Source organism: Camellia sinensis, chromosome 1 (assembly GCF_055761805.1).
Source record: "Camellia sinensis isolate YWXY chromosome 1, ASM5576180v1, whole genome shotgun sequence".
NCBI classification, from domain to species: domain Eukaryota; kingdom Viridiplantae; phylum Streptophyta; class Magnoliopsida; order Ericales; family Theaceae; genus Camellia; species Camellia sinensis.
In genome coordinates this window covers 186,282,838-186,298,858 of record NC_138961.1, presented here as the reverse complement: position 1 = coordinate 186,298,858, position 16,021 = coordinate 186,282,838, and the positions used below count along the sequence as shown (strand labels likewise).

Below are 16,021 nucleotides of genomic sequence, written 5' to 3'. Positions count from 1 at the left end.
GATCTCAAAAGGACCAATAAACCGAGGGGATAACTTCCCACTCTTCCCAAACCTCATCAGACCTCGCCTAGGTGATATTTTCAGAAAGACATGATCACCTACCTCAAACGCCAAAGGCCTCCTCCTACGGTCGGCATAACTCTTTTGTCGACTCTGGGCTGTAACAAGCCTCCTACGGATAAGCTCAACTTTCTCCGTCGTCTCCCTAACCAACTCCGGACCCAACAAAGGTGCATCACCCACCTCGGCCCAACAAACTGGAGACCTACACGGTCGGCCATACAAGGCCTCAAACGGTGCCATACCGATGCTAGACTGAAAACTGTTGTTGTAGGCAAACTCTACCAATGGCAAGTGCCTCTCCCACGTCCCACTGAAGTCCGGGACACAACCCCGAAGCATATCCTCGAGGATCTGAATAGTACGCTCGGACTGCCCGTCAGTCTGAGGATGATAAGCCGTACTAAAGGTCAACTTAGTGCCCAGTGCACTCTGCAAACTCTGCCACAACCTAGCAGTAAAACGAGGATCTCTATCTGAGACAATCGTCACTGGGACCCCGTGCAATCTCACTACGTCCCGAATATACAAGTCGGCAAGATGATCTACCGAATCTCTCACGCGCATAGGAATAAAGTGCGCCGACTTAGTCAACCGGTCTACAACCACCCAAATAGCATCACTACCCCGTTGAGTCCTCGGAAGACCTACAACGAAGTCCATAGTGACATGCTCCCACTTCCACTCGGCAATAGACAAGGGTTGCAACAAACCCGCTGGCCTCTGATGCTCGGCCTTCACTTGCTGGCAAGTAAGGCATTTCGATACGAAAACAGCCACATCTCTCTTCATACCCCGCCACCAAAACTGGCGACCCAAATCCTGATACATCTTAGTACCTCCCGGATGCACCGCAAGGCGCGAATGGTGAAACTCTCGGAGTACCTCCTCTCGGCAAGACTCCGGTACAAACAAACGGTTTCGGTATCTCACACTCAGGTCGGGATACACCGTCAAACCCTTCTCAACTTTCCCACTGGAGATCTTCTCTCGGAGGGATTCTACCTCAAGGTCACCTCTCTGTGCCTCTAACACTCTAATCACAAGTGTAGGCTGCGCAACAACAGAAAACAAGGCCGCAGCCTCGACAGATTCGCCCAGTAGCAAATCAAACTCGCCCAGTGCTCCCAACATCTCCCATTCCCGGATGGCCATACAAGCTACATCACTAATGGTTTTCCTACTAAGGGCATCGGCCACAACATTGGCCTTTCCCGGATGATAGTGCAACTCAAAATCATAATCCTCGATGAACTCCATCCATCTCCTCTGCCTCAAATTCAAGTCTCTCTGGGTAAACAGATACTTCAAACTCTTATGATCCGAGAATACCTCGAACCTCTCACCATAAAGGTAGTGCCTCCAGATTTTCAAGGCAAAGATCACTGCTGCTAACTCTAGGTCGTGAGTAGGGTAATTCTTCTCGTGTATTTTCAACTGACGTGAGCCATAAGCTACCACTTTCCCCTCTTGCATCAACACACAACCCAAACCCTCTCGTGAGGCATCACAATAAACCGCATAACCCAACCCTCTCTCCGGAATAATCAACACCGGAGCGGTGGTCAATCTAACTTTCAACTCTTGGAACGACTTTTCACAAGTCTCACTCCATACAAACTTGACTCCTTTCCGAGTCAGTCTAGTCAACGGTGACGCTAACCTGGAGAAATCTTTCACAAACCGACGGTAATACCCAGCTAATCCCAGAAAACTGCGGATCTCAAACACACTCTTAGGCTGTGCCCAATCTTGCACTGCCTCAACCTTGGATGTATCAACAGACACCCCTTCCCCGGATACCACGTGGCCTAAGAATTTGACTTCCCTCAGCCAGAACTCACACTTCCCAAACTTGGCATACAGCCTATGGGCTCTAAGTAACTCAAGCACCACTCTCAAGTGTGCCTCGTGCTCCTCCTCAGAAGACGAATAGATAAGGATATCGTCCACAAAAACAACCACAAATCGGTCTAAGAACTCCCGGAAAATCCGGTTCATCAAGTCCATAAAGACTGCCGGTGCATTGGTAAGCCCGAATGGCATCACCAAAAACTCGTAATGGCCATACCGCGTACGGAATGCCGTCTTAGGAATATCTTCCTCCCTGACCCTCAACTGATGGTAACCCGATCTCAAGTCTATCTTAGAGAAACAACGGGAACCCTTCAATTGGTCAAACAAATCATCTATACGGGGCATAGGATACTTATTCTTAACCGTAGCCCGATTCAACTTCCGGTAGTCTATACACAATCTCAAGGCACCATCTTTCTTTTTAACAAAGAGGGCCGGTGCTCCCCACGGTGAAACACTAGGGCGAACAAAGCCCTTATCGAGCAATTCCTGAAGCTGAACTTTCAACTCAACCAACTCTGCTGGAGCAAAACGGTAAGGTGCCATAGAAATCGGCGCCGTGCCGGGCACTAAATCAATAGAGAACTCTATCTCTCGGTGAGGTGGCAAACTAACAAGATCTTCGGGAAAAACATCCGAATACTCACAAACCACCCTCGGCAACAAAAGCTGGGTCTCACCACTCTCACCACTCTCAAAACTAGCAAGTAGACTACTAAGTTCACTCCGCCCTCGCGAATCATACCCCGGTGGCAAAACACTACCAACCCGGTCTCCCAAGAAATGGAACCATTCCCCACTCAAGGTACATAGTGTAACCCTCTGGCGGTAGCAATCAATAACAGCCCGGTATGACGATAACCAGTCCATACCCAAAATGACATCAAAACCCTTCATGGGCATGACAACAAACGGAAAAGGAAGCCTATAATCGGCGACCTCTATATCACATCCTCTAACACCCTGTTTCAGGATCAACTCACCACCCAAAGGCGATACCACACAAATAGGAGATGCTAACTGTGCTAACTCCACTTCCAAAACAGATGCAAATGCAGCAGATACAAAAGAATGAGATGCACCCGTGTCTATCAACACACTAGCAACTGAGTTGCAAAACAGAAAAGTACCTCTCACTACTGATGGAGCCGGTACTAAATCCTGCGCGGTAACAGCATACACGCGCCCCGTAGGCCCCTGGTCTACCTGCTCACCTCTCGGAGCAAAAGACTGCTGCACAGACTGGGATGACGAAACTCCCGGATTGGCCCTCGAGGCCTGCACAGACTGAGCTGGCTGAAAACCCTGCGTCTGCCTAGAACCAGACGCTCCCGAAGTGGCACTCAACTGTGGGCAAAACCTCTTCATGTGCCCAGGTTGTCCACACTGATAACAAGTCAAGAGCTGCCCCCTGCCCAAACTCTGACTCTGCGGTCTAGCTGAAGAAGAAGCAGCTTTCTGACCCCCACCTTTCTGCGGGCAAACAGAAACCTTGTGACCCAGCTGGCCACACTTGTAACAAGTGAATTCTCCCTGACTGCCTCTCCCCGAGCCTACACTAGGCACTGGAAAGGTCGATCTAGAGACTGCACCCTGAGACTGCTGAGGGTTATAACCCTTCTGTCTCCTGCCATCACCCTGACCATCTTGGCTCCTCTTGGAGCCTCTCTGACCCTCATCCTCCTCCTGCATCATAAGCTCCATATGAGCTGCAGCGTCCACTAGGTGTCTATACTCTCGAATATAAGACCCACCAATTCTCAACTTGAGGCCCCGCCTCAACTTCCGCTCAAACTCATAGCAACGGCGTTCCTCAGACGCCACCAGTTCAGGTGCAAACCTAGACAGACTGGTAAAAGTAGCCTCAAACTCGGCCACCGACAAGCCCTGCTGATTAAGCCGGCTAAACTGATCTCTCAGCTTCTCCCTAGCTACTGCTGATAAAAACCTCTCCTGAAAAGCATTTATAAACGCCTCCCAAGTACCACCAACACGAGCTTTCTCGTACTTCCACCATTGACCCGCATCTCCCTTCAGTTGGAAGGATGCCAAGGTCACTTTCAGTGCTCCGTCCTCGATGCCAAGCATCTCAAACGTCTTCGTTGTCTGTTCGAGCCATTCATCTGCCTTAAGCGGCTCTTTAGGATCCCCGATAAACTCGTCCGGATTACACCGGAAGAACTCCCTCTTCAAGAAAGAAGGCCCTGCCTCAGCTGCCTGATTCCCAGCTCTAAGAATACCCAAAGCTCCTGCTATCTCTCTGGCCAAGGCACCCATAGCCTGCTGACCCACTGGCTCGGCCACATTGGCCTGCCCAACTCCCTCCTGCACTGCCGGAATCTCACCCGGTAACGGTACTTCCTGCCTCGCAGGTCTACCACGCCTAGCTCCTCTTCCTCGTCCTGACATCCTAATAAAGGCAACACAGAACGTTAGCACATTCATAAGTGTGCTGAAACTAAACACTCACGTCCTAATGCATGGACAACTGTAATTCACTCCACATAAGCACATAAACACATAAGCACTTACGAATTTCATTTCCGGATAATGATAGTCCCAAGGCGTTACTAGAGTTCCGGTTAGAAACAGCATTGATCAAGTGCTTTTCCAACAAGACTCCCAGAAACTCAAGGATCCAATCAACATCCTAGAAATTAAATCCCATACCCACATAGTCACATAAGCATGTTATCAAATAAGCACATAGCATATGGTACTACATCTAAGTCTCTACCAAGCGAGACAAACCCATTGTGATCCTAATCACTTCCCACGTACCCAAAGTATTCGAACCCGGTACGCTCTGATACCAAGTTGTAACGCCCTCAAAATAATAACATTAAACCCATCAGATAAGACATGCATTTACATATAAACTAACCGCATTCCTTTCATTCATTAGAATTCCAAGACATAAGTATTACATGTTAACCTCATAACAAAATGCCCTACGGGCTTACAGCTTTCCAAGTTAACACTTGGTTACAACAAAGAGTTCTAACTCGTTTACACATTAAGCCCTTGGCTTGAAATTACATGTAATACATCAAAAGTAAAACGACAAAACTATGCCCGCCACTAGCCTCCCAGCTATGTCCTTGGAGGTGGCATGCTTCCTGTACCTGAAAATGATATTCCCATATAGGGTGAGCCACAGCCCAGTAGAAATACACTAAACCAACCATGGACAATGACTAAAACATTAGCAATTGATAGTTGGTCAACACTGATACAATCACATAAATTACATATTTATGTCAATGACTTACAAGTCCCAATTACTTTTCATTTTCCCTTTTTCAACAGATAAGCATGCTAGCTCTATCATCATTTCCACAGATATGTATAAAAACTATATCTCACATTCAGATAAGCATAAAAGCTATATCCACATTCTCAACAGATATGTATATCAACAATATCCACAGATAAGCATACAAGCTGTATCCACACTCTACAACAGATATGTATATCAACAATATCCACAGATAAGCATACAAGCTGTATCCACACTTCACTTCACAAAGATAAGCATATGAGCTCTATCTTCACTTCTCTAGACAAGCATATGAGCTCTGTCTACGGAGTACATCCCCTATCTCCTCCAAATACCTATCCGGTTTAGAGGTACATCCCCTATCTTCCCCTAAACCGCGGAGTACATCCCCTATCTCCTCCTCTACACATAACGTATATAAACACATTGGTTCTATATACAATCACACAATACACACAATTAATGTATTCTATCAACCGTCAAGTTCCATGACACATTCCATTGATTAGTTTCTGTTTACCTAATCATCATGCATTGTCTACAACAATCTCGACTATCCTCCACCGATAGCCCAAAGCAGTTATTTCTAAAACAGAAAATAAATGCACAAATGGATATTCAATCAACATTTCATTTCCTCATTTCTCACCAATTAATTATCCCAATTAATTAAACAATGTAATTAGGCCATTTTCCATAATTACCATTTCAGCCCTTAGGTCCCATTTTCATCAATGATTCAACAATCATTCTATTTTTTCTATGCCAAACATGCATCTAGGTTTATTATGAATAAAACCCCAACTTTTGTAAAATTACACAAAAGCCCCAAACTTTCACAAAATTACCAAACCAAGCCCAACATCTCAAAATACCAAAATTTAAAGACAAAACCCATAGAGAGGAGTAGGATATCCCTACCTCGAAGTTTTAGCCCAAAAGGAGATGAAGACTCCAAGATCAACTTGCTCCAAATCCAAACTTTTTCAGATTAAATCGAAGCTCTCAACGCCCTCTATCTTTTTAACAAAGGCCCTAGGCTAGATTCACACCCTAGGGAGATCAAATCTTAGAGAGAGTGCAAGTTTAGAGAGAGAGAGTGTCGAATTTAGGTTTTGCTCAAAGAAAGGGACTGAAAAAGTGATGTTTAAGACGCTGCTGTCCGCTGATATAAAACACCCTCGCTCGAGCGAAGGATTGGTCGCTCGAGCGACCAGACACAGAAAACTCTCGCTCGAGCCAAGAAGTCCTCGATCGAGCGAAGAAAAACCCAGACCGCTCGAGCCACGAAAAGCTCGCTCGAGCCAGAAACTACAACTCTCAGGTCCAGAACCGGGGCAACACTACTCTCGCTCGAGCGACAAACTCCTCGCTCGAGCGAAGGACCAAAAATCTGGGCAGCAACACTAGGCTCCCAAGCACAACCAACCTGTAACAAACCTGCCCAACACATCCCATAATTCAAAATACAAAGTAAAGAGGATGCAAACTAGGAAATAAACAACTACCAACATCCACGGACACATGTCCGGATCACTGTACAACAAGGGTAAACCCGGGATCGCTATATTTGGAATTAGATGGATTTTGAATTTTGTGCATGAAACCTACTGGTAACTGCTCCTAGAAAGATCAAGAGTGTCATCATTATATCAATAGGGAGCCTAAAAAAATATCATGAAAGTGTCATCATTGTATGAGGAGAGAGACAAGGAGTACTATTTAACAAACTTCATTATTATAAAATCATAGGAAAAGAATTTTAAGGAAATCATCCGCAACCAATCCACTTATTTATGCTATACTGCATCATATTTAATTAAAGTTTAACAAATAATAGATTCATAGGTTCTCCATTCTTTCTTTCTCTAGTTGCTGGGCCACCAAAATTGAGCTTAAAGATAATCTACCACCTTCTTGTCCACTTGGAATGCCTTGGAAAGAACATCATCAGAAATCCTTGGATTTGACCCGAACACTGCATTAGCAACTGTAATGGTTCCGGGGTTTTGGCTACTTAAGGCAGCAAGAGCTACTGCATTAGTCTTTCCATTATTAAATTGAAAGTGAATGAGACCCTGTGGGAACACAAAAACATCTCCTGGGTACAAGACCTTTGTAAAGAGGCGGTTGTCAGTGTTGGAGGTCACGAAGCCGACATAGAGAGTACCTTCCAACACCATGATGACCTCAGTTGCACGAGGGTGCGTGTGGGGTGGGTTGAGGCCATAAGGTGCAAAGTCAATGCGAGCTAAGGAGATGCCGAGAGTATTGAGGCCTAGTATTTGGATAACGTTTACGGGAGTAACCTTTGACCCAATTGGGTTCGATGTGTTTTGAGGAGTAAGGAGGCCTGAAAAGAAGAAGTCATCTGCTGTGGCAAGCTTTGGGTCGTTGCAAACTTTGCCATTCACGAACACTACAATGCAAAAGAAATGGAGTTGTGCTTCAGTAAGATGTTGGAAAAAATGATTTTTGGGGACTTTAATTTAATATTAAAGTGTGGTGACTTTAATTAAAGATTAAAGTGGGTCCCAACCATCTATTGTGTTGGGTCCAAGTGGGTCTAGATACTTTGCATTGAGATCTTTACACCACAGATAGAATGGCCAAAAACCATTGAGATTTGAATGAGAAATTACCTCATGAAGTTAGCTTCATGGAAAAAAGGTAATGAAGTTTGTAACTCCTGCATTAATGGGGTTTGTAACTCCTGCCTTTATTGCAGAGGTTAATGGTGCATTATGAACAGCCATAAAGGCTGGAGGCTCTTCCTCTCTCCCCTATACATGTATAAATTGAGACCCTCCTGTCAAGTCTCAAACACAGAAATTTTTACTTCCATTTCACAAGTCAGTTTGCCTGAAAGTTCCTACAGTGAAAGAGTGCTACCACTGTTTTGTTCGCTAAGCTAGACAGAGAGTGCTTCTGCCGTAGCTGGTTTTGACCGTCGTATCCTGGGAGATAGACGCCGGGATTCCTCAAGCACTCGACCAGTGAGGCAGCGAAATCTGTTTTAAGGAAACTGCTTTCGTGCAGGCTTCGGTTTCGTCTCTTTACCCTTTTATTGTTTTGTGTATTTCTGTTGAAATTTAGTTGTAATTATTAGCATGTGTTCTTAGTATATATATAATTTCTTCATAAATCTATTTATTTAATTTCAAAATTTGAACAACAAGCTTAAAACAGATTTTTCATATATGTTTTTCCTATGAAATTGATCGAATAGATTTATATATAGACATTTGTATAATGTTACTAGGAACTGTTACGGAATTGCTCCCTATTTCAATGATTGTAAATTATGCAATGTGATTCTCTAATTGTTTAGTTTAATTAGAATGCTCTATCATAATTTGTATACTTAATTGTATTACTCTGATCTTATTTTATGAGTATGGTTCATCATTCCCCTTCTATGATTTCCATGAATAGTGTGTGATTTAATTGGATGAATTAAAGTTTGAATTAAATGTAGTTCTTTGGAGTAATAAAATTTGTGTAACTTGCCAATATTTATTTACATGGTTATTGTGAATTAAATTCTTATATAATTTATGGCAATTAATTTTTTAATTTAATGTAGAAGTTATAAGGTTTTGTAACTTGTATAGTATCTTAATTCCTTAGTTATTTTGCTATTCTATGATTTGCTAGAAGGTTAAATAATATTTGATTGTATGTACAATTGCTTTATATTATGTTGTCGTTTTCTACTAACTCTCTTTGTAGGCATACCTAAGCGTAGAAAGGAATTGTATGGACTACTTATAATCCTCAATTGGATTGGTTATTTTTCTTTATGTTTGAAGAAATTTTTTACTTGAGATTTAGTTGGTTTGTTTACCAATTTGTAGTAGCAAGTTTTATTTGCTTATTAGACGCATTTTATATGCATGTATTTGGTTGTAGCAATTTTAAATTGTTTGCAAGTTTAAATTGCTTGTAAGTTTGGATTTTGGTTTGGTTTTCTGGAATAGAAACCAAAGTGTTTAGCCTTGGCTAAAAAGGAGGTTTTATTTGTTCTGAAATGGCAACTATCACTGATGCTGCTGCTGCTGCTACTGCTAATGTTGGTGGGGATCTGAACCCCGGGGCAACTGGGTTGCCAACCCCTACTGTTGTGACCTCTGTGGTCAACCATGGCGTTACTCCGGCTGTTCCGGGAGGACCGCTCAGTCATCATGAGCGCCCAGAGAAATTTGCTGGGGTGAACTTTAAGAGATGACAGCAAAAGATGTTGTTCTACTTGACCACGCTAAACCTTGCAAAGGTTCTGAGCGAGGATCCTCCAGCTGTGGCAGAGAATGAGCTTGATAGGCAGAAAGTCATGGCGCTTGACACATGGAAGCAGACAGACTATCTTTGCCGGAACTATGTGTTCAACAGCTTGGCAGACTCACTCTATAGTGTGTTTTGTTCCAAGAGCTCAGCAAAAGAGTTATGGGAATCTCTGGACAAAAAGTATAAGACTGAGGATGCCGGGGCAAAGAAATTTGTGGTTGGCCGGTTCCTTGATTTTAAAATGGTAGGCTCTCAAACTGTGATAAGCCAAGTCCAGGAGTTTCAAGTGATCTTGCATGAAATTCATGCTGACGGAATGCCTTTGAACGAGTCATTACAAGTTGCTGTGATCATTGAGAAACTTCCCAATGGTTGGAAGGATTTCAAGAACTACTTGAAGCACAAGCGCAAGGAAATGTCAGTTGAAGAGCTAGTGGTCCGACTCCGGATTGAGGAGGATAATAGAAAGAAAGGAGGGAGTACCTCCTCAGTAAAAGCCAATGTCATTGAACATGGCAAATCTTCTGGAATAAGAAAGAAGCCCTCTAAGTTGGGGCCTAGAGGTGGTGTTGCAAAGAAGCCGGCTTACAAGCCACCGGAACCAAGTAATCGGTTCTTTGGGAAGTGCTATAATTGTGGTAGCAATGGGCATCAGGTTAGTGACTGCCACAAGCAGAAGAAGTCATACAAGACTAAACCTCGTGCTCATATGGAAGATTTACAAGAGCACTCCCATGAGGAGGATGATATGCACTTGTCTGCCGTTGTCTCTGAGGTGAATCTGGTAGGTTCAAACCCAAGAGAATGGTGGATTGATACTGGGGCTACACGCCACATCTGCTCCGAGAAAAAGCTGTTTACAACTTTCGAACCGGTTACAAACGGTGAGAAGTTGTTTATGGGAAACTCTACTACCTCGATTGTTGAGGGGAAAGGAAAGGTGGTCCTAAAGTTGACGTCAGGAAAAGAGCTGACCTTGAACGAAGTCCTGTATGTTTCGGACATTCGTAAAAATCTTGTCTCAGGGTCTCTTCTTAGTAAACATGGTTTTCGCATTGTTTTTGAGTCCGATAAGGTCGTTTTGACCAAGAGCGGAATGTATGTGGGTAAGGGTTATATGTTGGGGGGTATGTTTAAACTCAATGTAATGACTATTATCCCAAAGATGAATAAAGATGCATCTTCTTCTGTTTACATGCTTGAGTCTTCCAATTTGTGGCATGGTAGACTAGGACATGTGAACTTTGAATCTTTACGTAGATTAATCAAGTTAGATCACATACCATCTTTTAAGATTAATCCGAAACACAAGTGTGAAACTTGTGTTGAAGCAAAGTTGACAAGATCTTCGTTTCATTCTATTGAAAGAAGTTCAGAACCGTTGGATTTAGTGCATAGTGATGTGTGTGACTTAAAATTTATACAATCACGTGGTGGCAATAAGTACTTCATCACTTTTATTGATGATTGCACTAAGTATTGTTATGTCTATTTGCTCAAAAGCAAAGATGAGGCGATTGACAAGTTTGTTTGTTATAAGAATGAAGTTGAGAATCAAGTAGGCCGCAAGATTAAGGCTTTCAGAAGTGATCGTGGTGGTGAGTATGAATCACCGTTTATTGAGATTTGTGCTCAATCCGGGATTATCCACCAAACCACGGCACCTTATTCTCCTCAATCAAATGGGGTTGCTGAACGGAAGAATAGGACGCTAAAGGAAATGATGAATGCAATGTTGATAAGTTCTGGATTGCCACAGAACATGTGGGGGGAAGCAATTCTCTCTGCAAATTACATTCTGAATAAAGTACCCCGGAAGAAGGTGGACAAGACGCCATATGAGCTATGGAAAGGCGTTAAGCCTTCGTATAAATTCTTACGAATGTGGGGGTGTCTTGCAAAAGTGGCAATTCCTACACCTAAACGGGTTAGGATAGGCCCGAAATTCGTGGATTGTATATTCATTGGTTATGCACATAATAGTAGTGCATATCGGTTTCTTGTACATAAGTCTGAAATTCCAGACATACACAGGAATACCATTATGGAGTCAAGGAAGGCATGTTTCTTTGAAGACATTTTTCCTTGCCGAACCCATGAAAGGGTTCCAAGGTCTTTGGAGAAATTTGATGAGCTTGCTAGTGACGATGATCATATTGATGATTCAGGTGATGATCAAATTGAGGTTTTAGATGAGCCCAGAAGGAGTAAAAGGGCTAGGATATCCAAATCTTTTGGTCCAGACTTCTTAACTTATATGGTTGAGAACGAACCTCAAACTTTCCACAAAGCTGTGACTTCTCCTGAGAGTCCATTATGGAAAGAAGCGATCAAAAGTGAGATTGACTCCATCTTACAGAACCACACCTGGGAGTTGGTAGATTTACCTCCAGGTTGTAAGCCTTTAGGCTGCAAATGGATTTTTAAAAGAAAGATGAAGGCCGATGGGTCAATTGACAAGTATAAGGCGAGGCTCGTTATCAAAGGGTACAGGCAACGAGAAGGCCTGGATTACTTTGATACGTACTCACCTATTACTAGGATAACATCCATTCGGATGGTGATTGCGATTGCTGCTTTGCGCAATCTAGAAATTCACCAGATGGATGTAAAGACAGCTTTCTTAAATGGAGATTTGAATGAAGAAATCTACATGGAGCAACCTGAAGGATTTTCAGCTCCAGGGCAAAGCAGGAAAGTTTGTAAACTTGTCAAATCTTTGTATGGTTTGAAGCAAGCGCCTAAACAATGGCATGAGAAGTTTGACAACGCAATGTTGTCAAATGGGTTTAGAATCAACGAATGTGACAAGTGTGTTTATGTCAAAGACACTGATAGAGGTTATGTCATTTTGTGTCTATATGTTGATGATATGCTCATTATAGGTAGTAACGATGAAGTGATCAAAACTACCAAGAAGTTGTTAAACTCTAAGTTTGACATGAAGGATATGGGCATTGCAGATGTTATTCTGGGAATTAAGATTACTAGAATCTCTGACGGAATTGTACTATCTCGGTCTCATTATGTTGATAAGATACTTGAGAAGTTTAGTGGATCAGATACGAGTGTGTCATCGACACCTGTAGACTTAAGTCTACATTTTACCAAGAATAATAATGAAAGTGTCTCATAGTTAGAATATTCTCGGGTAATTGGAAGTTTAATGTATCTGATGAGTTGTACTAGGCCGGATATAGCCTACTCGGTTAGCAGGCTTAGTAGATACACAAGTAATCCCGATGCTTCTCATTGGAAGGGTATTGTGCGGGTGTTAAGGTATTTACGCTACACTCGGGATTATGGGCTGCATTATACTCGATATCCAGCAGTGCTTGAAGGCTATAGTGACACAAATTGGATATCAGATATAAAGGACTCAAAGTCCACTAGTGGATATGTGTTCACTCTTGGTGGAGCAGTGGTGTCTTGGAAATCTTCCAAATAAACGTGTATATCTAGATCAACGATGGAATCAGAGTTTATTTCTTTTGGATAAAGCAATGGAAGAAGCTGAATGGCTTTGCCATTTCCTTGAAGATATTCCAAGTTGGTCCAAACCTGTGCCTGCTATTTGTATTCATTGTGATAGTCAATCTGCAATTGGTAGGGCATAGAGTAATATGTATAATGGAAAGTCTAGACATATCCGTCGTAGACATAATTCCATACGACAACTACTCTCGAATGGAGTTGTCTCTATAGACTATGTAAAGTCTAAGGACAACATTGCGGATCCGCTAACCAAAGGGTTAAATCGAGTGTTAGTCGAAACGTCGTCAAAAGGAATGGGGTTGAGGCCTTTGGAAGTTACCGGAATGGAAACCCAACCTAGTTGACTGGAGATCCCAAGATCTAGGTTCAATGGGACAACCTAATTGCATGTAACGGTGGTATGTCACTGAGGAGGTTAAACCTCCAGCCATTCCTTCTATCAGTGATACCTGCAAGTGTAGAGGTTAAGCTGAGCTTTTAATGACTCTAGTGTGTTAAGCTATTGAGCTGAGTATAGCAGGATACTCAAGTAGAGTCACCTATGTGAGTGTGAAGTGGGGCCGCTTCTAGAAGAATTGGGCAGGCCAAGATTCTTTGAAACCACTCGCTGAACCAGGCTAGTGTCCAGGGCCACACAGGGCACACCAGTGAGAACAGAATGGTGGTAGGAGTAATTCCCGTGTGAGATCTATTGTCTCAGTTTACATAAACGGCAGAGTAGTTCAAGATGTCATATTCACTGATTAGCCAGAAAACTTGATAGGTTTTCACTGGGAGAGGTTCAAAGCCAAAAGCTACCTTCTCTGATGTCGGGGTTAGTCCGTTGTACTCTCTCTCAGAGTCATTATTGTTGAACGGTGTTCGTTTGTTGCGTCATTCGGTCAATTTTTATTCATGTGGGGGATTGTTGGAAAAAATGATTTTTGGGGACTTTAATTTAATATTAAAGTGTGGTGACTTTAATTAAAGATTAAAGTGGGTCCCAACCATCTATTATGTTGGGTCCAAGTGGGTCTAGATACTTTGCATTGAGATCTTTACACCACAGATAGAATGGCCAAAAACCATTGAGATTTGAATGAGAAATTACCTCATGAAGTTAGCTTCATGGAAAAAAGGTAATGAAGTTTGTAACTCCTGCATTAATGGGGTTTGTAACTCCTGCCTTTATTGCAGAGGTTAATGGTGCATTATGAACAGCCATAAAGGCTGGAGGCTCTTCCTCTCTCCCCTATACATGTATAAATTGAGACCCTCCTGTCAAGTCTCAAACACAGAAATTTTTACTTCCATTTCACAAGTCAGTTTGCCTGAAAGTTCCTACAGTGAGAGAGTGCTACCACTGTTTTGTTCGCTAAGCTAGACAGAGAGTGCTTCTGTCGTAGCTGGTTTTGACCGTCGTATCCTGGGAGACAGACGCCGGGATTCCTCAAGCACTCGACCAGTGAGGCGGCAAAATCTGTTTTAAGGAAACTGCTTCCGTGCAGGCTTCGGTTTCGTCTCTTTACCCTTTTATTGTTTTGTGTATTTCTGTTGAAATTTAGTTGTAATTATTAGCATGTGTTCTTAGTATATATATAATTTCTTCATAAATCTATTTATTTAATTTCAAAATTTGAACAACATAAGATTGGGTGAAAGAAATAAAATATAATATATAGACTAACTAATTTTCAATAATGTTACAATAATGACATCTAAGAAATTAAAAATTGGTCCTTTACAAATTAAAACAATTAAAATGTTGGAGACCAACATGAAATATATTTTATATTTTGAGGACCAAAAGTGTAATTAACCATTTTTTTAGCTAATGTTATTTTATGTTCAGAAAATACTACTTATTTTGATGATGAATATTGACGATGTCAGTGAGGGAGACAATTTTAATACATATTTAATACTTTGAATACGAAATTGGCACCACTAAAATATTGATTATCAAAATGACACTAAAACATATTTATGTTACGAAAAGTACAATTAATCAGTCAATATTTGACTTCAAAATGAAAAATTGACATGAACTCCAACGAAAAAAATTGAGGTTTTAATTATTATCAAAATACAACTGCTTTGAATAAGCTTTGCCACTAAAGTCATATTTCAAAATCTAAAACTTAAGTTTGGAAGGCTTAAAGTTGGGAGATAGAGATGAGCATGAAATATACCATCGGAGTTATTAATAGCAACACAGAAATCCTGTGGAGGACTGGGGTCTGAAGCAGAGACAAGTGTGGAAGCCAACGCCATAATAGCTATGGTTACAAGGACAAAGTGAGTGCCCATTTTTATCACTCGGAAACAACAAACAAAATATTGCAATAGCTGTTTTTTTTTTTTTTTTGAAGCAAATTGGAATTTCTATGCCTAATTGCTTGAAGAAGGAGACAGATATCTAAGCATGGAAAGCCCGTCTATTTATAGATATAGATGGATGAGAGTAGTTGAATTTTTTATTAAGTATTTTCGAATGCTAATGAGAGAAGAATTACCAAGTCGTCAATGGGTAGCTTCTTTCCTCATTGGCCATTTAATTCAATGATGAACGGTTCTTCAACAACTAAACCCTTTTCTAATATCTTTTTTCTTACTGCTTATTGAAATGCTTCTATTGACTTTTCTATTTCATCTTCTTCTTTTTTTAATTTTTTATAATGGACAATTTCAACCACACCAGATATGCATAATCATCTGTAAATTATTAGTATCCGACTATTTTTGCATCTTGGGAAGACAGTATTCCACTATCTCTTGACTTGATTCACAAAGACACAATGCAAGCATGGGCAAACTTCTTGAAGAAAGAAAATTACTAGTCAAGCATAATTTCATCATTTAATTCTAAATTAAAGATTTTCAAATATTATCGCCTGTTACCATTTTGTCTATGCCTATACATTATAAATTATAATTTGTCTCCATTTATTTAAATATTTCTTCAAGAAACAGAAAGATTGAAGTTTTACAATATTTGGATGCTCTTTAAGTGATTAGATTTAACAAGATAAAAATTACTTACATTCCTCAATTAAATTGTGTACA

General features: G+C 41.5%; 1 protein-coding gene across 1 annotated transcript; it reads right to left on the bottom strand.

The window, feature by feature from the left end:
* Positions 1 to 6,916: 6,916 nt before the first annotated feature.
* On the bottom strand, positions 6,917 to 15,352 carry LOC145800716 (germin-like protein 8-2). Its single transcript, XM_082890448.1, has 2 exons — positions 15,148 to 15,352; positions 6,917 to 7,616 (listed from the first exon to the last, which is right to left on the bottom strand). Exons 1-2 carry the CDS (start codon positions 15,263 to 15,265, stop codon positions 7,093 to 7,095), a joined length of 642 nt encoding a protein of 213 aa, XP_082746574.1. The 5' UTR covers positions 15,266 to 15,352; the 3' UTR covers positions 6,917 to 7,092.
* Positions 15,353 to 16,021: the final 669 nt, after the last annotated feature.

Excerpts from the sequence above, each read along its gene's own strand:
- LOC145800716 (XM_082890448.1), bottom strand. The coding sequence starts at position 15,265 with ATGGGCACTCACTTTGTCCTTGTAACCATAGCTATTATGGCGTTGGCT. Across the intron at positions 7,617-15,147 it reads TGCTATTAATAACTCCGATG|TGTTCGTGAATGGCAAAGTT; the intron begins GTATATTTCATG and ends TTTGCATTGTAG.